At 42.7% G+C, this 22,406-nt stretch overlaps 2 protein-coding genes across 9 annotated transcripts in view; one reads left to right on the top strand and one right to left on the bottom strand.

The window, feature by feature from the left end:
* The window catches only part of AKAP9 (A-kinase anchoring protein 9), a 120,814-nt gene extending 110,798 nt beyond the window's left edge, over window positions 1–10,016 (top strand). For all 8 annotated transcript variants that reach the window (XM_075082806.1, XM_075082808.1, XM_075082807.1 and 5 more), the window contains 9 exons: window positions 461–663; window positions 1,548–1,656; window positions 2,464–2,649; window positions 3,202–3,402; window positions 5,585–5,817; window positions 6,806–6,891; window positions 7,632–7,707; window positions 8,952–9,091; window positions 9,774–10,016. In XM_075082806.1, coding sequence (XP_074938907.1) covers window positions 461–663; window positions 1,548–1,656; window positions 2,464–2,649; window positions 3,202–3,402; window positions 5,585–5,817; window positions 6,806–6,891; window positions 7,632–7,707; window positions 8,952–9,091; window positions 9,774–9,817 — 1,278 coding nt within the window. In that variant the 3' untranslated portion in view covers window positions 9,818–10,016. The remainder of the gene's footprint in view (window positions 1–460; window positions 664–1,547; window positions 1,657–2,463; window positions 2,650–3,201; window positions 3,403–5,584; window positions 5,818–6,805; window positions 6,892–7,631; window positions 7,708–8,951; window positions 9,092–9,773) is intronic.
* A 724-nt stretch (window positions 10,017–10,740) lies between these two features.
* On the bottom strand, window positions 10,741–22,188 carry CYP51A1 (cytochrome P450 family 51 subfamily A member 1). Its single transcript, XM_075082824.1, has 10 exons — window positions 21,957–22,188; window positions 21,044–21,142; window positions 19,877–20,053; window positions 16,370–16,496; window positions 15,084–15,258; window positions 14,781–14,900; window positions 14,151–14,346; window positions 13,474–13,569; window positions 12,442–12,610; window positions 10,741–11,782 (listed from the first exon to the last, which is right to left on the bottom strand). Exons 1-10 carry the CDS (start codon window positions 22,107–22,109, stop codon window positions 11,604–11,606), a joined length of 1,491 nt encoding a protein of 496 aa, XP_074938925.1. The 5' UTR covers window positions 22,110–22,188; the 3' UTR covers window positions 10,741–11,603.
* Window positions 22,189–22,406: the final 218 nt, after the last annotated feature.

Here is a 22,406-nt window from a genome sequence, read left to right on the forward strand (position 1 = left end):
CATTGCCTCACCTGTGGGAGCATCAGTGGTGTGGTTGCCTGTGACTGTGGACTGACCTCCATGACCATGGTTAGCTTTTCCAGTCCTGTTCATCTGACTATGAATTGGTCACCAAAATACATGGGTACAATTGCCCAAATTCCAGGCACAGCTGTTAATGGAGCTGCTGGTGGAAGTGACAGAAAGGCTTGGTGGCTTCCTGCTGGCTAAGTTTGTTGAATGGGTTCACACTGTAGCTGTACGATTGCTAGAGCTTAGCCAAGAAGAGCACCACACTATACCATTCACAAATAACAGTTTAGTGGTATCCTACAACAGTAGAGTAGTCACACTAAACTCCTTTCTGTGTCAGAATCATTTGCTCTTCACTTTCCGCGTGTTTCAGAACCAAATGTTTCCATTTTAAAGCACTGGACCGCATGCATTATACATATATATAAAAATATGTATTTGTGTACAGACTACCTGGGATACACCCAATGACAGAACAAGAAATTGGGTTCTTCAGCAAAAAATGGAAGGAGCTGAGACAAATGAAACAACTTACCCCACACTGACAGGAGGAGATCTCTCTGCTGCAACTGAAATTCTGGAAAATGTCAGACAAAAGCTGCAAAATGTATCTCCAAAGCTGAAGCAGTTGGCTTGGAAAGCTGCTAGCAGGTTAGATCAGTCTTCAGCAACTCAATTTTGTTAATAGCACCCAGCAAGCTAATATTTTGTGTTGTAATCATAATTCCCAGACTGCAGGCCTAACTGATTTTGGGGTTATTCTAATTACATACTTATATGCCATTACTTGAGATACGCTGATGTAAGACAGCATCAGAGAGTATCAAGTGCTGCTCTAACTCTCACGTTTAATGTGGTCCTTTATAAGTTACAGCAAATGTTTTTTTTTCTCTGAAAACTGCTAAGGTTTATTTGGGTGTGGTGTAGGTAGATAATTTTAAAACAATTTGGTAATGAAATAAATCACTGTATAAGGGGACAAATACAGGGAATATTGCTATGGATGCCCTTGCTTCCCCCATAAAAAAATTAATATTTTATGGTCAAGTGGAATTGATCTTGATTCTTATTTTCTCGGGTTACTATCTCCTACAGGGAAAAAAAACAACAGCATGGTACCAGGTCCATGGGAGGTTTGAATCTGTTTTTATTTTGCTGTGATGGTGATTTAATATTGAATATTATTTCTGAAACATTTTGGCAAAGCAGAATGCAGTATATCTTGAAAATACCTTAAGATTTTGCTTACATAGATTCAACAAATTTGTGGGAAGCAGAACCACATTTTTAAATGTGCTTCCTGTAGAACATCCTTTTCTCAAAATCAGTGGAAACAGTTCTATGCAAATTCTTATAAAATCGAGCCCATTTCATGTAGAGTCACTGAGCAGTCTTGAAAATGTTGCCGTGTCTCCAGTAACTGTGCTGAAGTGACTTGCTAAAGTCCCAGTGCGTACGGAGAGATGGAAAGTCATGTCAGTCTGTCTCCTGGTGTCAGACTGTACCTGCTGTTGAAATTATCACCTTTGTTTCAGATTGCAGTTTGAAGCAGCAGATGATCAAGACTTCATTGCAATACAAAATGCTATTGAAGAAGTTATTTCAGAGCTGCAAAAACTGCCCGGGTTGTCCTATCTGGAAGAGGTGAGAGTGTGCAATGTTGTTACTTTGGTGAGAGAGTTTGGATGTGAGCGGAAACCAGCAAGGGGTTGTTAAGCCTCGACTTACCCAGTAAAAACTCCTTTCCTTTTATTTTTCCAATTTTAATTACCTTAAAAGTAGACTTTCAACTTTCAAATTAAAACTTCTCTACTTTAATTATAAGGTTTTGAATCTCATGGCTTTTGCTTTAAGAAAAGTTATTTTCCTTTCAGCAGTATTTCTGTAACTGAGGAAACTTTGCTCAGTACTTCCCAAGATTAAAATCAATATTTAATATTTACTATATTTTGTTGATACAACACATTTACTTAAACTGCCCTGAATTTACTAAAGGAAAGGCAGTCGAAGACTGAGTAGTGTGCACTTGTGTAAAAATGAAATGAGGTAATCTGCTACAAAGATTTCAGAAATATTTGATTTTAACTGAGCTTGGCCTAGGTCTTTACCTGCATTTTAAGGAAGTGTTTTCAACATGACTTGAAAAAAAGCTTCGGGGCTTTTCTTTTCCTCCAGGTCAGATAAATCTAAACATAGTAGAAGAGCTTTGCAAATTGTTATAGCTGGTACATTGAGCTTGCGTGAAAATACTCTGCTGTGATATACAGGATAAGCATAAAAGAGAAAGTCACGTTAATCTATAGTTTACATGTACACTTATATTTTCTTTGTATAAGTTATTACAAAGTTATTGTCATTATCTACAAAAGTTTTTCACTGTAAGCCTGTTATTTTCAAGTTGGCAACTTGGATCTAATACAGGTTGTGTTTGGTTTTCTTTCTTCCCTCTAGCTGAAGCTAGTGCTCTCACCAGGGACTCCATCTAGCTCATTGACTGAGAGGCTGCTGAGACAAAATGCTGAGCTGACAGGCTTTGTCAGCAGACTGAGTGAAGAAAAGAACAATTTGAGGAATATTGTTATGAAACTGGAGGAAGAACTGAGAAGATACGAGCACAGACAACCTTCTGGAGACTATGTATGTCTTTAGTGGTGCTGATATGATGATGTGTATATATAGGCATAAAAGCATCATTCCTTGTCCTAGTCACCTGAGTGGGAGTGATCGAGCTGTCTGTCTTAGCTTCCCTCTGCAGAGTAAATGGGTGTGAGTTATTCTTGTCCTGTGGTTAATATATTTCAACTCACTCTGTTTACTGTAAACTCTGTGATTTTACCCAGCTTTCTTTTTGTTAACTGGTCTTTTCTTTTAAATTCCATGTACTACTTTTGATCTGTATCTCATCACTGTGATGAGTAGCAAATAGATCCAGATCGCTTCAAGATCATGAAGTTACTATGATCCAGTGAAGGGGATTTTTTTGGAGATGCTATATTTTTCTACAACATTGATCAGGCTCCTAAAATCACTGTTTCTGAGGTGTTAGGGTGCAGGGGTGGCCTCAAATCCAATCAGTGGGCAGTTTTTCTCTCATTAATTTTATGAGCTCTCCACCAAACCAATTACTAGAATGACAAGCTCAAGGTTTTCCAAACTGTGTGGTTCAAATTCAGTTTCTTTTGTCTTCAGTCTTCTAGACACTCATCGGATGTTGGAGTTAATATCGATACTCTTGTTGCCTCTGAGAAGGAAATTTGGAACAGAGAGAAGCTGTCACTGCAGAAATCTTTGAAACAAGCGAATGCGGAGCTGTCCAAACTGAGAGCAGAGCTCAGGAGCGAAGCTTTCCTCAGAGAACTGGGATCGGATTCTGAAAATGCTGTTTTAAGGGTAGGAGGACTTTGTTGCCTGCATACTAACTACAGCTGCTTTTTTTCATTTTGATTTGGGCCTGTTTTTCATTGTGTTCACTCTAGTTATTCTAAGTAAACAGATACTGAGTTTTTGAATTTTCACCCTCAGATACCCGAGACTTAGTTTTTCTCCCAAGAATGGTATGTAGGCGTCTATGTTGTCCTTTTGTGTGTGCTCTATTTCTTGCTGCTCAGGTGATCATCAAATAATGAAGCTACATTCAAGCGTGAGCAGAGTGCAGTCTTATCCATGACAGCAAGAAATGAATAATCACACAAATGCTGTAGGAGTAATGATGTCAAAAGTCTTAGAATTTAGTAGTTCTAAGCCAGTAGTAAAAAAAAGACTGGGGAAACTGTGGGCCCGCTGCTGAATGAGGTAGAGGGCCTGGTGACACAGGATGCAGAGAAAGCAGAGTTACTGAATGCCTCCTTTGCTACAGTCTTTACTGCTAAGGCTGGCCCTCGGGCATCCCAGCCCCCAGAGATGAGAGGGAAGATCTGGAGAAAAGAGCACTTCCCCGTGGTTGAGGAGGATTGTTTTATCGATCATTTAGGCAACCTGGATCCTCACAAATCCATGGGCCCCAATGGGATGCACCCAAAAGTGCTGATGGAGCTGGTGGATGCTGTCGCTAAGCCACTCTCCATCACTTTGGAGAGGTCATGGAGGACAGGAGAGGTGCCCAAGGACTGGAGGGTAGCCAGTGTCACTCCAATCTTCAAAAAGGACAAGAAGGAGGACCTGGAAAACTATAGGCCAGTCAGCCTCATCTCCATCCCTGGAAAGGTGATGGAGTGGTTCATCCTGGAGGTCATCTCCAGGTGTGTAAAGAAGGTTATCAGAAGTAGTCCACATGGATTCACCAAGGGGAGATCACGCCTGACCAACCTGATAGCCTTCTTTGATGGTGTGACTGGCTGGGTTGATGAAGGGAGAGCAGTGGATGTTGTTTACCTTGCCTTCAGCAAGGCTTTTGCCACTGTCTCCCATAACATCCTCACAGACAAGCTTAGGAAGTGTCGGTTGGATGAGTGGACAGTGAGGTGGACAGAGAACTGGCTAAACAACAGAGCTCAGAGGGTTGCGATCAACGGGGCAGAGTCTAGTTGGAGGCCTGTCACTAGTGGTGTTCCCCAGGGATCTGTGCTGGGTCCAGTCCTGTTCAACATATTCATCAATGACCTGGATGATGGGATAGAGTGTACCTTCAGCAAGTTCACTGACGATACAAAATGGTGAGGAGTGGCTGATAACACCGGAAGGCTGTGCTGCCATTTGGTGAGACCTGGACAGGCTGGAGAGCTGGGCTAAGGGGGAAAATGAAATTCAGCAAGAGCAAGTGCAAGGTCCTGCCCCTGGGGAAGAACAACCCCATGCACCAGTACAGGCTGGGGGCTGAAATACTGGAAAGCAGCTCTGCTGAGAAGGACCTGGGAGTGCTGGTGCACAGCAAGTTGACAATAAGCCAGCAACATGCCCTTGTGGCCAAGAAGGCCAGCGGTATCCTGGGCTGCATTAAAAGGCATGTGGCAGGAGGTTAAGGGAGGTTATCCTCCCCTTCTACCTTGTCATGCAAACACCACATCTGGAGTACTGTGTCTAGTTCTGGGCTCCCCAGTTCAAGAAAGAGAGGGAACTAGTGGGGAGAGTCCAGCAGAGAGGTACCAAGATGATCAGGGGACTGGAGCATCTCCCTTATGAGGAAAGGCTGAGGGACCTGGATTTGTTTAGCCTGGCGAAGAGAAGACTGACAGGGGATCTTACCAATGATTATAAATATCTAAACGGTGAGTGTCCAGAGGATGGGACTGGATTCTTTTCAGTGGTGCCCAGTGATTTGTGCCAAGGGGCAATGGGCACAAGTTGGAACACAGGAAGTTCCACCTCAATATGAGAAAAAACTTCTTTCCTGTGAGGGTGCCAGAGCAGTGGAACAGGCTGCCCAGGGAGGTTGTGGAGTCTCCTTCCCTGGAGGTGTTCAAAACCTGCGTGGATGCGTTCCTGTGCCCCTTGCTCTGGGTGTGCCTGCTCAGGCAGGGGGGTTGGACATATGATCTCCAGAGACCCCTTCCAACCCCTGCCATTCTGTTATTCTGTGAGAACTGTAATAATTCTTGAAGCTTATAGGACTTTTTTTTTTTTTGTCTTGTTGTAGAGAATTTATGGCAAATACCTTCGAGCAGAGAGCTTTCGGAAAGCTCTCATATATCAGAAAAAATATTTGCTGCTGTTACTAGGCGGATTCCAGGAGTGTGAAGAAGCCACGCTGGCCCTCATTGCACGAATGGGTGGACAGCCTTCCTACACAGACCTCGAAATCATCACACGTCATTCAAAGGGTTTTACAAGATTTCGCTCTGCAGTCAGAGTGTCCATCGCAATTTCAAGGTAAACTGGAAGAAGATGTCAAACAGATAACTGTGTGGTTTAACATATACTTTTCTAGCTCTCTAGTGGAATCTAGAACTTCTCGTGTTCCAACTGTGTGAATTCTACATTTTTGGTAGTAATGAATATAGTAGATGCTGTGTAGGGGAACAAGTTGAGCAGGGTTAAATCTGTAATAGGAATAAGCAGTCCGATTGTAGTTGAAAATGGCTCTGTGTCTGTTAATCAAAGATGGAGTGTATTGGATAAAGTCATAATATTAGGAAAAAAATGACTAGCAATTCTAGGGTATGTACTTTTTTAGAAAGGCATTTTCTGCAGCTTAATTTCCTTTAAAGGTTAAATTCTTACGTGTAAGTATAATACAGATTTATGAACTGATTTTATTCATCTGGGGAGTCCTTTGAATTCACAAGACTTTAGGTCTCAAGCTAAGGATGAATAGCAATAGACAAGGGAAAAAAGTGAAGGTTATTGCTGAGTAATGCTGCCGTGGTGCTAGCAAACCTTCTTCCCAAAGGTTTGAACACCCAAACACTCCCACTTGCTATTGATCTGAGCCTTGTGTGTAGCATAAACTCAAGGAACTATTCGTATACCTGTTGTAAGTGAGGCTTTTACTCATAGCACTCTGCCGTTACGATTTTGGGGATGTGACTGGGCAAAAAGTCTATTTAGTATGATTTTAAAATGCTAAGACCCTGTTGCTTAGGTGCCTGAGCGGTTTGCTGTCCATTCAGACTTACACAGCACCTCTGGAATCACTGGAATTCCAGCGGTGAAGCTGAAAGCAGAATTAGACAAAAGATGTTTTTCTTAGGGATGTGTCTAAGGATGTTTTCTACTTGATCTTCAGGTTTTAGACGCCCATCCATTAATTTTGCTTGGTGTTCAAGAAATTATTATGCCTTCTAGAATACAAGGAGATTATTTTTAGCAGACTCTTTCGTTTATGCTGAAGTATTATTTTTTTTAATTTGAAATGCAGAATGAAGTTCCTGGTTCGTCGATGGCACAGAGTTACGGGTTCTGGTATACTAAGTGTCAATAGAGATGTCTTTAGCCAAAACACAGGTAAATTGTAGTCCAACAATGACAGAAAAATTGTATTCACAATTCACGCCACTGCTTACTGGGATGTTTTTAATTTGTTTTTTTTTCTCATGTGGAATGAATGGGGTGCTGTTCCCCCTTCCTTCTGCCACAATTGCTTGGATTAACCTACTTCTCAGGTTTGTGAGAGTTTCCACGCTCAGCACAGACACTATTTGCTGTCTATTCAATTTTGTTTTGCTCCGTTGTGGGTGGGATTTAAAAAATATGGCAACTTTCCCTATGGAGTGTGTTTTGAAAAAAAAAAGAAAAAAAAAGAAACATTTCAGTGGCATCATTGGACAGACAGAGGAATAGCAACCACAGGTCTCCCATAGTGGTAACAGAGCTCATTCACCAGCCCTCCCTGGTCTTTTCATCAGAACAAAAGCCTGACATTCTTCTGTTAGAGCTTAAAGTTTGGGAAATGTGGTTTTCTGTTTGCTTTTTTGTAAAAGCCTAAGGAGAATCAGGAGCTTTTTTGTTAATTTCTGGCTATCTAGGTCTGTGCTATAGCCCTGTCCTGCTCAGTCTGCGAGAGTTTTCTCATTGACACCAGTGAGGCCAGGATTTCATCTCTGGTTTTCTCTGAAGCAGACTGAAAGTGGTCCACGTTTGTTAAAGACCATTTTTGTGATATGCAAGCAGAAAACTCACATTTGAGGTTCCCAGTAAAGTGCAAAAGGTTTTCATTTTCAATACATTGTTTTTTATATTTCTAGGTAATGAATTACGGCCTGACTCATTCCTAGGCAGCATGGATCTTTATGGAGAACAGAGGCATTCCTATAGATCCAGGTAAGACATGGAGTCTCCTAGATCTCCTGTAAACTTTCAACATAAGTATGTTTTATTTTACATTACTATCCTCTGTCAGAATGCTCTTTAACTAAATGAATGCATCAGTGCTTACTGCTAAGGTTTGTAATCCTTGGTGCCGTAAGATTTTTCTACTTTTTTTGTAAGGATACGTAACAAATGACATCTCCTGCCTTCAGTGTGTGTTTACTTATCACCTGATCAAGGCCAAAGCTTGCAGACTTCTGTCTGATTTCTGTCATGTTCTTGGAACTGGTGGTAGACGACTGGATAGAGCTATGGTTACCTACCTCCGCAGAGTCTAGGCTTTGTGACCAAGCAGACCCCCGCCGCCTGCCTGCCTTTCTGGCCGGCAGAAAGGTGGCGTGGGGAGGGGCTGCCTCAGGTGCCCTTGGCCCAAGAAAGGGAAAAGCAGGGCCAGGGAGAACAGGGCCCCTGGCTGTGGCTGGGGAGGGTCGCTGGGGCTGGGAGAAGTTAGCACTGCCTCGTGGCCAGAGCGTGGGTGGAAGCTGCTTGGTAGCTCTGCTGCTTGTTCTTGATGAAACCCTTTTGGATGGCTGTACTAAGCTGTGATACCAGAGGTATTGGTCAATCAGGTGCCAGTGAAACCAGGTGTTTTTCACCAAAGGCGAGGTTTTTACTAGTGCCACCAGCCTTTGATGACTTCATATGGAAGTGTGGGCTCTGAACCTGCAGATTCTTGATGTTCTGAATCTTTATTTTTGTATAAACCACCTCAATGTTTGTAATCTTTGTGGCAACCATAGAGGTTTACATAGAAAAAATGTTTAATCTATTTTAGTCACTTTTGACTTATAGAGAATAATGAAGAGAGACAGAGTCCTGTAAAGGTGGCTGTGTCCTTGTTCACACAAGCTTCTTAATAGAAAAGCAAACTTGAATCTACCACGGCTCCTGCTGCAGTCTCAGTAGGAATTTGCTGGTCAGTCTTTGTCCCAGAAAAATGCAGCAACAAATCAGGTGCAGTAGAAAGAAAAGGCAACGGGGAAAAGTGGTTTCTCTGGGGGAGGCAGTATGAGGGCTTGGGCAGTCCCGGGCAGGGAGGTTAAATGGGTACGATGTGCTGGGTACCGCAAGGGTAAGTTAAGGGACACGCAGTCAGCAAGGTATCCCTGCTTACACTAGTTCACTGTGCCTGCTGGTAACTTCTGCTTTATTTCAAATCTAGCTTTTTAAAAACATCTGTGTTCTCCTGCCCCTAGGTTCCACGGTATGCATGGTGATATAAACCCAGTCTCTTTCGCCTGTTCTCAACTGCAGAACTACGATCCTGAAAGAGCTTTAACAGATTACATCAATCGGCTGGAGGCGCTACAAAGGCGACTTGGCAGCGTGCAGTCAGGTAAGGGCTCAGGCAGTCCGCCCCGTGGCTCCGGGGTGGCACGAGGCACGGTTCCAAGCGAGAAAGCGCGTGCTGGTTCTCTGAGATAAGTAACAAACACCTTTGAATGTAGGCATTTTCAGCCTTAAACAAGAGGCTATTCTGAGCTGTAGCAAAAACCTCGTTTAAAAGAAAATGGTAAATACTTTGCAGGGCAGCACACAAGTGGGCTTTAATTACAGATTTTGAGTTTATTGGTAACACTTCAGCTTTCCCTGATCTCTAATAAATGTGCAGCAAGGATTCAGTTGACATTAAGGTTATAAGCTAGACGGAGAAAAATATACCCAAAGGATTGGGGCATGGGAGTACAACGGGTATTCCTTCTCCTACCACTTTGATTACAGAAGTTACAGTCTTTTTGTCCCATGGATGACGGTAATTTTTGTGCCATAAAAGGAGTAAATCAAGAAAATTGTCAGATCAATGGGACTTAATTTATCAAACTTGATGTGGGGATGATTTCTGCAATTACTGTGTTGAAGTCTTTCTTCAGCGTAAAATCCATCATTTGAGGAAGTTTTGTCCTTAAAAGATTTCCCATGTAAATTTTCATGCTTATTCAGCCAAATAACATGTCATTGGTGAATTCTCATCCACTCATTCCCAGTGATCTTGATGGAAATATTTCTCCCACTTGCAGGTTCGACTTCCTACACTCAGTTGCACACGGGTACGAGGAGATAATACCCTTTCAACATCTCCATCACTGGGGGTGATGTTAACGGGTTGCCTTCTGTAAATCTGTGCTCTTTCTGTGCTTTTGTATAATGTGTACATTGTGGGACCAATATGAACACAGCTGTACGACTGTATACAGTTCCATCCTGGCACACCCACGCAGACTGGGATTCATGTATATAGGCATGTCGTGTTCATGGGGGGGGGGGGAAAAAAAAAACAAACAAAAAAACCCCACCATTAAATTACCTGTATATTTGTGGAATGCTAATTTAAATGATTAACTTATGAAGTGTGTATTTATCGAAAGGGTGCGAAGGTGAAACTTGTGTATTAATGAAATTGAGCTACATTCAGCAACGTTTACTTGCACTTTTTCTGGCAAGGCTACTGAAGTTACATGACTCGTAATATTTGCTACTGGCAGTGCAGACAGAATATCACTTGTAGAGACCTATTTTTGTAACGGTAGAAGTTTTGAATTTTATGGGTATTTTGTCAAAGTACCAAAATAAAGATGACTTCATGCTTTTAACTGTGTTCAATGTCCACTCCTTTATTCACGCTGAAACGGTTGCTCCTACTCGTGGTGGCTGGAGCTTTACTCTTCGTGCCTTCCCCAACGCTGTTGCTTCTGAGGAGAGAGAGCAGGTACAAGCTTGGTTTCTGAAGACCCTGGTCACATCTGACAGGGCTAGAAGGGAAGGTATTGCGCTCTCTGGGTGGCTGTGACTGATAGAAAGTTTTGGAAGTTACACCCAAGTTTAGAGCAAAAAAGATGGGGCAAAGCCCTTGCTACAGTAAGCACTGACAAAGCAGGGGGAGCTCTTTGCATGATGAACTTTGTACTTAAAAGAAATAAAGTAGTTTACTTAGAAAAAATCTTTTCAGAAGGGTCAGGGTTGAGCACAGAAAACTCCCACAAGAGGTTTGTTTATAAATTTAATTCAAAGTGCCTGTGAGCCAGAGCTCGTTACCATTTATCACTGCCACTCTTGAACCAAACACCATTTAATAGTCCTCAGTGAGTCAGTACAAAGGGGGACAACATTCAACTACTTCACTTAATCTGTGACCATTTTGTACACAAACATGTTTGTTATTTACAAAATTAACATTTACTTTCACACTTACATCAAGCTTCCAGAGATCACTACTTTCCAAAGTTGTTTTTTTTTAGAAAATTTTTTGTTGATCTCTGAACTTAAGCTTTTCACAGCTGCCTCAAGTTTGACATTTAAATCATTTATTCTCAGAAGAGACCACCTCCCTGTGAGTGTTCTGTAGACACGTGGGCACTTCAAGAACCAGCCAAGGCCATACCTAGTTCCCTTGGAACAGAATCACAAGTATCAAAGGTAGGGCACCACCACATCCATTGCCCCGCGGCACCTGCTCCCTGGTGGAGTTACTCTAACTGGATACAGAGGTGAGGTATGCAGTCTTACCCCTTGTTAGCTGGGGAAAAGTAACCTTCCATTATGTTTTCAAAAGCAGAGAGTTCCATTTATAGAAATTACTTATTTCTTCACTGTAAAGGGTTGGCATGCACCTTAAAAGTATTACACCAATAGAAAAGGCTTTTTCTTTAAAAATGCAGTGAGAAATTTGTAGAACAAGCAGTTATACAAGGCAGCATTAAACAGTGTGGGCAAACAAAAAGAGATGAAGACCTTGCATTTGGTAGATCATTGTTGCTTATCTAACAGGTTCCACTTGCCACTCATTTTGTCATCATTCTGTTCAAAAGTCTGTTAGTTCACACAAATAAGTAAGGTTTTAGCTCCAGAATTTACAGTGACCGCCTCTTGTATCGGATAATGGGGTTATTGGGTGTGTGTATCATTGTTGTATAATTTATAGTCGGAAAATAGTCATTGATGAGATCAAATTCATACAAACGAAGCAAAGTAGACCAAATAGTCTTAATCTGAACATAAGCGAAGTTTTCTCCAATGCAGCGATGACGACCTAGAAGGAAAGCCATAAAAGCAGTTAGAATTCTTAGTTATTAAATCACCTTTGACAACAAGCTAACTTTAAAAGTTCTATGCGGACAGTAGTTGCTTCTCCCCTTCCTAAGCGTGAGGCTCTGATGCTGCGCATACACCATTACATAACTCCACCAAAGTCTTGTTTTTCTAAGCTGTCACTGCATAAAACAGATGGAGTAATTTGAACGAGATTGTGGTGTTCTGTCCTCACCAGAAAGCGTTGCTTTATATATCACTAAAGAAGCACTTGCAACACTGAGAGAAGATACCAACTCTAACCCTAGTGTGATGGTATTTGCAAACCATTTTGGCAGTTGTGACCCTGCGTGGATTTTTGCTCTACCTTAAACTGACTTTATATGACCAAGTTTTTTAGCTTGACTTGAAAAGACTCGAGTCAAATATCACACATGCTAAGCCAAAGGCTTGTCTGAGCGACGTAGAGAGCTATTACTAATGCAAAACTGTCGGCTTCGTTCTTAACAGCACTTTCACAGTAAGGAAATTTTCAGGCAGCAATAGAGAGAAAAAATAGATCCTCAGACGCTACAGAGTGGGGAGGTGCCGTATGAGACAGCCAGGATGAGCCGCTTCAGCGCACAATCACTCAGGAAGGCGCTGCCTTCTCTTACTCACCAGCGCCAAATGGAACATACGCAAATTTCTCTCCGGCTGCTGGGTTATCTTGGAGATATCGGTCAGGTTTGAAGTCTAGAGCATCTCTCCAGGAGTCCCTGAGTCTGTGGTTAACAGTGGGAGATACACAGACCTGATGGCCGGGGGGAATGTCATATCCAGCAACAGTCTGCAAGACGAGACAAGACCCCACACGTCACAAAATGTCTCCATTTTTCTTTTTAAAGTGTTATTTGAAGTGCTGTATCATGAGGCTTGAATTTCAAAGCTCATTCAGAATTAATGCAGCCTAATACTTTACTAACTGTACAGGGCACAACGTTCAAGTAGTTGCAGGAACCTTTCAGCTCCTTTAACATGGCTGGCAGTTCTACAGAAAGGGTTTTTTAAAAATGAATGAACTTAAAATTTTGTGAAAACATTTGTCATGGGAGGGACAATCTTTAAAAAAATTATTTTACTTTTTATCTTATTTGTACAAACAGCAAGTTTTCTTTCATATTTACCTAGCTTGTATTGTATTAAGTGCAAACCAAATTTTTCCAAGATAACTATTCAAAATACCTGGCAAACAAACAAATCTCTAAGTGGTAGCACCAAACTAGGAACTCGAGTGAGAATGATAGCTAATTCTAAGGCTGCAAGTGGCTGTTACTAGGTCCCCTCAGAGCCTTCCCTTCTCCAGGTTCAAAGCCCGTTCACTCAGCCTTTCCTCACCGGAGGGGTGCTACAACCCCAGACCATCTTGGTGGCCCTCTGCTTGCTTCACTTCGTCAGCATCTTAACTGCTGGGGCCCAGAGGGGTCCAAAACCAGACACAAATAATTCCGGAGGAAGGTAACAACAATCAAGTTCAAGGCATTAATTGCTTTCCTCAGTGAACACCGGCTCTGCTCCCAGAATGCCACCAGCTTTCATCCCTGCCAAACACTGCTCACTCATGTTTTCCTGACTGCCAACTGGGCCACCCCCCACCTGGCCTTTTCAGCCCTGTTCTTCAGAAGCAAAGCCAGCTCTGACATGAGCACTCACTTGGGGAGTTCTGGCCATTCTCATCATGGTCATTATAGGCGGTCTAAGCCTTAAAGTCTCTTTTAGACAGCGATCCAGCAAACTGAGATCCTTGAGCTGAAAATATAGAGAAGATGTATCAAAATATAGTCAGGTTAGTGTTGAATAAACAAAATGGTATTTTATACCATTTAAAAACAGATCTTTTAAAAAAAAAAAATCGAAGAGTAAGCAACTCATATTTACATGTACTTCATTAGCTAACCTGATAATTTTTTTTTCCATTTGATTCAGTTAAGAAGAAAAAAAATCTCTGACCAGTGCAATCAATTACGACTAGTTTCTTACTACTCTGTCTCACGAGCATTTTCTGACACCTAATTAAAGAACAAGGTCACACTGCATGCTTTCCTCAGTGGGAATATGAGGATCTTTCTCCTCTACAGAACTATCATTTCTTAAATAGAAATTGTAGGAACTGTAATTTCCTTAATGAACACTGATTGATTAAAAAAAACACCAGTAGCAAGCTGAAAATTCCCTTGGAGAGGGGAGGAGATGTATTGGCAGTGTTATCACAGAGTGACTGTGCCAGATTATTACTCTAAGATCGAGCATATGACTCTTTCACAGGGGGTTTTTTTTATAAGCATCTAAAAATATAAAAATACCCAGCCAGAATCATGTAACATACAAACCTGGTCGTAAGTTAATGGTGGCAAGTCATCCCCACAGACTGCCTTTTGTTCTGCATAGCACTGGTCCTGTATGGATTTGTCTCTGGCTATGAAGAAGCCAAGCCAGGCACTGGTGGTGGAGGATGTGTGCTGCCCCGCTAGGAGCAGCCCGATAAGCATTCCAGCAATTTCATTGTCTGTCAGCGGACGGCCATCCCTAGGTTGAAGGGTGTTACGTTAGAGCTTCATTGGATCAGGTTTCCAGTTACAGTACTATTTGCAAGTTCTTCTAATGACTTTCTCCTCTTTTGTTGCCTACTCTAAATGGAGTAGCAAAAGATCTAGGGGTAGGGAGGATAACAGAGGGGGACAGACTCTCAAAGATCCTTAAGAAAATCATTACTGAGCAGCCAGCACAGTGAAAGAAAGCAACCTCGTGACCACTGAGGAAAATCTCAGAAATCTAAATAAACATTTACAAGTAAAGGTTTTAAGCTGTTTTAAGAATGCCAGCAACTTGTCCTAGCTGTAACAAAACCAATTCAGAACACAAGACAGTACTTCTTGTTTTTCAGTAGCTAGTTTTAACTGAGGAGCTCAAAGCTGAAGTAAAACATGTACAAATGACGGGTCTTCAAACCCTTTGCTTACTTGTACGAAGCATCAAGCAGAGTTTGGAGCATGTCGTCTTCCTTTTCCTCAGATTTTCGACGTTTCTGGATAACCTTGTAGAAAATGTTCTTTATTTCTTTGTGTGCTCGATCTCGACGTCTGCAATTCAAAACACTTTTGTTAGCAACTTCATACAAAGTAACACATAAAATGCTTGTGAGGATTTATTGGGATGTCTAGAATAGCTTACAAACAAGATATTGGGGGAGGGGGGAGGGAATCCAAACAACAGAAGATGTTTAGATAAAATGCTTAAGTTGCTTCCTCTGTTATTTCTGGTACCTGAAGCTCGGCAGTGGTAGCCAGCCTGGCAGAAGCCAGGCAGCATGTGTAAAACCCCCATCCAGATCAGCATACAGCTGAGCCACCTTCTCGTTCAGTAAGCTTCTTATTTCTTTCCCATGTAAGCAATGGCTTGCTGTCAAAATGATAAGTTCTGAAAGGGCTTCAAACAGGTCTGAGGAAAGATTTGAAAAATGTTACTGAAGATGCATTTCAGGCAAGATGTCATGTTTTACAGGTTGTTCTTTATTTTTATTTTGTAGAAGAGGAAAAGAACTAACTGGACACAGATTAATAATTTTAAATAGAGTTTTAGATCATTCTCCTAATAAAACAAAGCATCTAATTTTAAATTTCTGTGTGTCTATCGTTTCTCTTCAAACAACTTTTCAATTAGACTGCTGATTTAAACAACTTTTTTCTCTGGTATTTCTTTCTAGAAATTTTCCTAGGAAAGCCAGTAATCCTTCCAAAGTAAGCCAAGTAGCACAAGCTGAATCCTTATAAAGTGGAAAAGAACTTGTGCAAAAACTTAACTTTGAAATCCAAATCCATGGGAAACCAGTTCGTTTTGCTGCTCACAGGATATTTTTCATATCATACTTATTTTTTAACATTAAAATTATTATATTATTAACCGTATTATACATTATACTTAGAAAAACTAATAATATATTTAAAAAGAGATGTATCATTACATAAATATTATATATTTAAATATATATGTTTACATAAATATTTCTGATACTGTTACACCACTGTGGGCTTGCAACAATGGTGACGGGCTATGTCTAGCAAGCTAGTTGGGAAAGCCAGGTGGGAAACAAAAGAATTCCACTTATATCCCTAACCTAACCATATCAGCTTCAAGGATGCAGTTTTCCAGTGTAGAAGGTCCCTGAGCTAAGATCTCTGACACAGGCTCTGGCAAGTCAGAGCAGTATCTTTTCCTAGGGACTATGAAGTGGTTACGCTGGGTCGTATCATGCAACATGAGCGCGATTCAGCCAGGCAGCAGGTAGACTCTCCATGAGCTAAGAAAGCAAAAGAAAGATAGTCCTTCACACCTCTCAATGGTTTTCTGAGCAGCTTCACTCTCCAATAGCCTTAAATTTGATTAAACAAAATCTGTATTTCGCACATTGCTGCTGATGTTCAGTACAGTTTTACCTATGTCATTTTTAATTTCTTCAATACTGCAGTAAATCATTTACAAAAACGTAACTGCATTGGCCTTAATTCCTTCTCAGAAAATCGGAGAAAAAAACACATCTGATTTTGCTTACTTTTTTCTCCGCACTCTCCCCATGCTTTGAAATACTCCTTTGTCTCTTCTTCAATCACAGATACATGCTGTTTAAACTGGGCAATATTTAGCCCAGTTTTGAGCATCTTCTTCTGTTCCAAAAATACCTAGAGGAACCAAGACAGTAAAAGCAATGAGGACATGGATCATATTAATGTAATTAACAATTTATTAGCATTTGTATTAGAAGGACATACAGAAGTAAAAAGACATTATGATGAGGACTGCGGGACACAACAAAAACTCCAAATAATAGGTAACATTCTGGTTTTCACCTTTGTTTTCAAGAAAAAGTTTAGTAACATGAGGAAAAGTTAGTAAATACTAGCTCAAGGGAGCTACAGCTCTCTCTTGCAGTACCAAAACAAAAAATAATTTTAGTATCTTTGTTAAACTTTATCCCTGAAGATACAAGAAGCATTCAAGATTGAAATACAGAATGCACTTTAGATACATAAACACAAACGTAATCAGACCTGTCCTTGCAAAGCCTGGATTCAGTCTGTGGCCCTTGTTACGCAGCCGCCTTGCTTTCTTGCCCCCAGAGCATCTGTCTTCTGGGGACGAGAATACCTGACCTCTAGCCTAGAGGGGCACCTTTCTTTTACAAGGCCCTCTCATCAAACTGCCCAGGAAGCCAGACACAGAAGCAGGAAGCAAACTGCTTCTTAAGAAAATGGTGAGCTTCAAGTCCTTCTCACCATTTCCTTTTTTTTTTTTTTTTTATAGACTCATACGTAACAAACCTACTGGTAAAAAGCCCATTATTAGATGAGAACCATTCAATGAGGTGACAAGACATCTACTCAGAAAATTTTTCAATGTATTTTAATCCCTAATTATGAATTAGGGCATCTGCCCTGTAGATCTGCACTATACTATGAGCAATGCACCAAAAATTGTCTTCCCATCAAGGGCTCTGCATGTACTATACAGTTATTCACAAAACAAAAGGCATAAGAAAGGTTACTTGCTAGAAACTTCTGTTTTCAGAATGCAGTGGGGACTCCCAGCAGTCTGTCACAGGGTACACACACTGCAAAGCGGCGAGACAAGCACATTTTCCCCTGCAACACACTATCCCATCTCCATCTCCAGCCTGATGGAGACAGGAACAGCACACAGGAGTGAAAACGTCCTCTGCCGTTCCAGCTCCTCTCAATGCAAAACTATCTGCAAGTGGTTTGGAGGGAGGAGACAGAGTAAATGAGTTGATATCTAGACTACACATATCAACAATTACCAGAATTACTGGAAAAGTAGTAACTTTCCTTTTAAAGAGTAAGGGGCGGTTCTTCTAAACACATGACTGAAAGTCATGTCACTGTCAGATTGAAGAGATAGAGACTTAGCATCTTAGCAGAGAGAAGGGGGCCTCAAAAGAAAGTTCTGGATGATCCAACAATAGCAGATTTCCAGTCAAAGTTTGAACAGCTCTCTAAATGCCTTCCCAGTAGATGCTATGGATGTCATCTACCTGGACTTCTGCAAGGCCTTTGACATGGTCCCCCACAACATTCTTCTCTCTCAATTGGAGAGATATGGATTTGATGGGTAGACTGTTCAGTGGATAAGGAACTGGCTGGATGGTCGCATCCAGAGGGTAGTGGTCAATGGTTCAATGTTCAGACGGAGACCAGTGTCAAGTGGTGTCCCTCAGGGGTCCATACTGGGACCGGTACTGTTTAATATCTTCATCACTGACATAGACAGTGGGATCAAGTGCACCCTCAGCAAGTCCGCAGATGACACCAAGCTGAGCGGTACAGTTGACATGCCAGAAGGACGGGACGTCATCCAGAGAGACCTGGGCAAGCTGGAGAGGTGGGCTTGTGAGAACCTCATGAGGTTCAACAAGGCCAAGGGCAAGGTCCTGCACCTGATTCAGGCCAATCCCCAGTATCAATACAGACTGGGGGATGAAGGGATTGAGAGCAGCCCTGCGGAGAAGGGCTTGGGGGTACTGGTGAACAAAAAGCTGCCCATGAGCCAACAATGTACACTCACAGCCCAGAGGCCAACCATATCCTGGGCTGCATCAAAAGGAGCGTGGCCAGCAGGTCGGGGGAGGTGATTCTGCCCCTCTACTCTGCTCTGGTGAGACCCCACCTGGAGTGCTGCGTCCAGCTCTGGAGCCCTCAGCACAAGAAGGACATGGAGCTGTTGGAGCGGGTCCAGAGGAGGCCGCAAAAATGATCCAAGGGCTGGAGCACCTCTCCTATGAAGACAGGCTGAGAGAGTTGGGGTTGTTCAGCCTGGAGAAGAGAAGGCTCAGGGGAGACCTTATTGTGGCCTTTCAATACTTAAAGGGGGCTTCTAAGAAAGATGGGGACACACTTTTTAGCAAGGCCTGTTTTGACAGGACAAGGGTTAATAATTTTAAACTAAAAGAGGGTAGATTTATGCTAGATATAAGGAAAAGATTTTTTACTATGAAGGTGGTGAAACACTGGCACAGGTTGTCCAGAGAGGTGGCAGATGCCCCATCCCTGGAAACGTTCAAGATCATGTTGGACGGGGCTCTGAGCAACCTGTTCTAGTTGAAGATGTCCCTGCTCACTGCAGGGGGATTGGACTAGATGAGCTTTAAACGTCCCTTCCAACCCAAACTATTCTATGGTTATATGTCCAAAATGAAATCATGGTGGCAGTGCTATGTGAAAAACTAGCTCACCTCTAGCAGAATGCATTCTGGCCTCAACCAGACATGCTACCTCACTAGCTTCGTATGGGGAAATACCCAACTAGAGATAACCAGTCCATGTCAGTAGCAAAGTCACTGCATCTCCCAGCTGCAAAAAAAAGCAGCCCAGGTGGTTTTCTGATGAACCTGAATTTTCAGAGATAAAAAGGAAGAGGTTCCTCTAGTATCAGAGGTATTAATGAAGTGGACTTATCCACAGACACCCAAGGCTTACTGAGTAATATGAAAAGATTAATCCCTTGACTAAAGCAGAACTCAAACACACCCTAGGGAAAAAACTACAGTAACTCTAGAAAAACACATTATTTCAGAAAAGAAGCAGTAGATGATGGACAAATGAGGTACGCCTTTATCATTCCAAATTGTCAAATTAATACTCCTGTATCTAGACTTGGCATGGCATAAGTGAAAAATTATCACTCTTAAAGCTCTCTGAGAAGGAAGACCTGAGTTGCTTGTAAGGGAAAAGTAAACTTCAGTCAATGGCATGCTGTAAGGGAAGGAAAGAGACTCACTTATTAGTTTTTCCTCTATGGCAGGATTAGATGGTTTCTAGAACAAAAAAAAAAAAGCATCCGGATTGACGAATGGCCAGGTTGTAAATAAAGCTACCAAAACACATTCAGTCTGGATTATCAACAGAGACAATTCACCAACTGCATTACGCCTTGCTGCCAGCATTGTGTATGAACACAAAATACCACCATACAGAGCCAAGAGATCAGGGTTGCCTACTCAGAAATTAAATTATGCTACTTTTCTACTCATATTTAAAATACGTACCACATTAGGGACATCATAAGCAACTCCCTTGCCAAAAACTGGTGTAGTTAACCGAGAGTATACATCCTCTGCGTTCAAATCTTCATTTTTACTGTTGAAGAGTAAAGCAGCGGCATCACTACCCAGTAAGTATGTGAATGTCTTGCCAACCATAGTGAAACTGAATACAGGTCCATACTAAGAAAGAAAAAAACCACCAGTTTATTTTAAATAAGAACAATACAAATACTAAATCTGTATCTCTTTTTGTACAAGCTTCCATAAATCACTTACTCTCCTAAGTGTCTAGAGACTTAGTAAAGATATAAATATTTTAAACCACATTTAAATTCCGTTTTCAATACACTTACTAGCGATATCTAATGTTGTAACAAACACACATGATCTTACACATCCTAAAACCATTTAGTTTAAAAAAAAAAAAGTAAATAAAATATCAATTACACTACAAAAACTAGCAGGGAGATTACAGCCCATACAGCCTCCAGTAATCTACAAACCCGGTCTCAAAATATTCTGGATTTGGAGTTATGCATAGGTAATTAAGAACAAGCAAGATTTTAAAGTTTAAAGGTCATCCCCAGCAGATCTTCATGTACTAAATTGGGCTTTCTCTAAGCTAACGAAGCTAAGATTTAAGCTTATGTTTTAGACAATATCAAAGAGATCAAGAAATCTTATTTCATTGGAATTCAAGCTCTAATGCCTTAGCCCATTTCTTTTGGGCTGTTATAGTACTAAGCCTATTGAGGTTTTATACACCAGCCCTTTTAACATTGAAGAGGGCCTTACAATCCATCAAATTGCCTACAAAGGCGGTTAGCTGCATTCCAGCCTAGTCACGGGTTAGTAAAGTGTGATGTTAGAAGTTCCCAATCAAGTCAAGAAATGTCATGAAAATGGCTTTTAATTAACTTGTGATTCAGCTACAGGCATTACCCAAATACACAGACATATTTTTATAAATCTGAATCACAAGAGGTATCTCAGAAAACACTATTTCTCTAACAATGTACATAAAGAGATCTGAAGAAAGCAGGGCCTGCTCTGCACGTTCCATTCCATATTTGAGGTGGTAAATGAGAATGAACTGCTCCAGACAGAGAACTTAATAGATACACAAAAATATTTTACGATATGCTCAGCCAGTTATGTGAGAAAACATACCTTGTCATAAGCATTTTCCAAAAATTCAATGGGACTTTTTCCAAATGCGATTGCATGTCCAAGAAAAGGGATGCTTGATGAAATATAGGGTGGGTATTTCTGAGGAAGAAAGAGAAAAATAAACATTTAATTTTCTTCAGAGAGTAATAAAATCATGTCCATTCACATGAGACTAAACACAGAGGAGGATTTCGACACGTTTTGTTTAAACCTTTTTGTGGAAAGGCCAGGTTTGGACAACCGATTATTTTTTAAATAGAGTAACAGTGAGCCACATTTAAAGCAGCAGAGATTAAAATAAAATGAATACGATTAAGATTCTTGCTAACCCGCCTCTGAACACAAAAGCACAAAGATAGTGCAATTGGAAAGGAGGCAGTCAGAAGCAGAAGAGCGTTGATGATTTGTTCAACAGTCGCCCAAACGCATCAACCTCAGTTTAGCAACGAGCTGCACGCATACGTGGGAGCCTTCTTTTAAAGCTGCACTGACGAAAGCTGATGATTTAAGCTGCAGGGGGCACGGCCTCTGCCTCTACAAACCCTGAGCACCTCCGCTTCGTGGTACCAGCCAGCTGGGCGAAGGCACCAGCCGCTGCACCGTTCGTCCCCCCCGGGGAGGCGCGGGGACCGCTCCCCGCTCGCCAGAGCGCGCTCCCGCGCGCTCGGGTTCTGCCGCCCATTTCTCTGCGCTCCCCAGGGAGGACTGTCCGGAGGTGAACGCAACGCCGCCCCTCGTCCGTCCGTCCGTCCATCCACACCGACGGGAGGCCGTCCGGCTTCCCCAGCCCTCAACCCCGCGGTGAGCGCCCCGCCCGTGCGCGGGCGGCGGAGGCCCCCGGCTCCCCAGCCCACCGCCCCTCGCCGACCCCGCCGCGAGCAGGCCGAGGCTCCGCGCGACCCCCAGCGCCTACCCCTCGGGCGGAGCCCGCGTGACGCCGGTAACCCAGCTGGAGCAGGTAGCCGAGGCTCAGCGCGAAGGCGGAGGCGGCCAGCACCAGGGAGAGCGGGCTGCCGACGGCCGCCCGCTCCAGCAGCGACCCACCGCCTTCCATCACACCCCGCATCCCCCAGCGCCCGCCACCACCCGCCGGACTAAGGCTACTCTCGCGCCGCGGCGGCGGGGCCAGCGGCCGCCACGCCCCCTCCCCGCGCTGGGCTGATCTCTGCCCATGTGACGATAGCCGGCGCCTCAGCCAACCGGCGGCCGCGCGGCACGGGGTGACGGCGTCTGCAGGGCTGAGAGGGGCACCATTGGGCGGGCGGGGAGTCGGGGGCGGGCCCTGAGCGCGCAGCGGGGAGCGGGGCCCCGCCGGCCTCCTGCCGCCGCTCCCGCAAGGTGCGCGGCCCGGCGCGGTGGGCTG

Source organism: Phalacrocorax aristotelis, chromosome 2, assembly GCF_949628215.1.
Source record: "Phalacrocorax aristotelis chromosome 2, bGulAri2.1, whole genome shotgun sequence".
In the NCBI taxonomy this organism is placed as follows: Eukaryota; Metazoa; Chordata; class Aves; order Suliformes; family Phalacrocoracidae; genus Phalacrocorax; species Phalacrocorax aristotelis.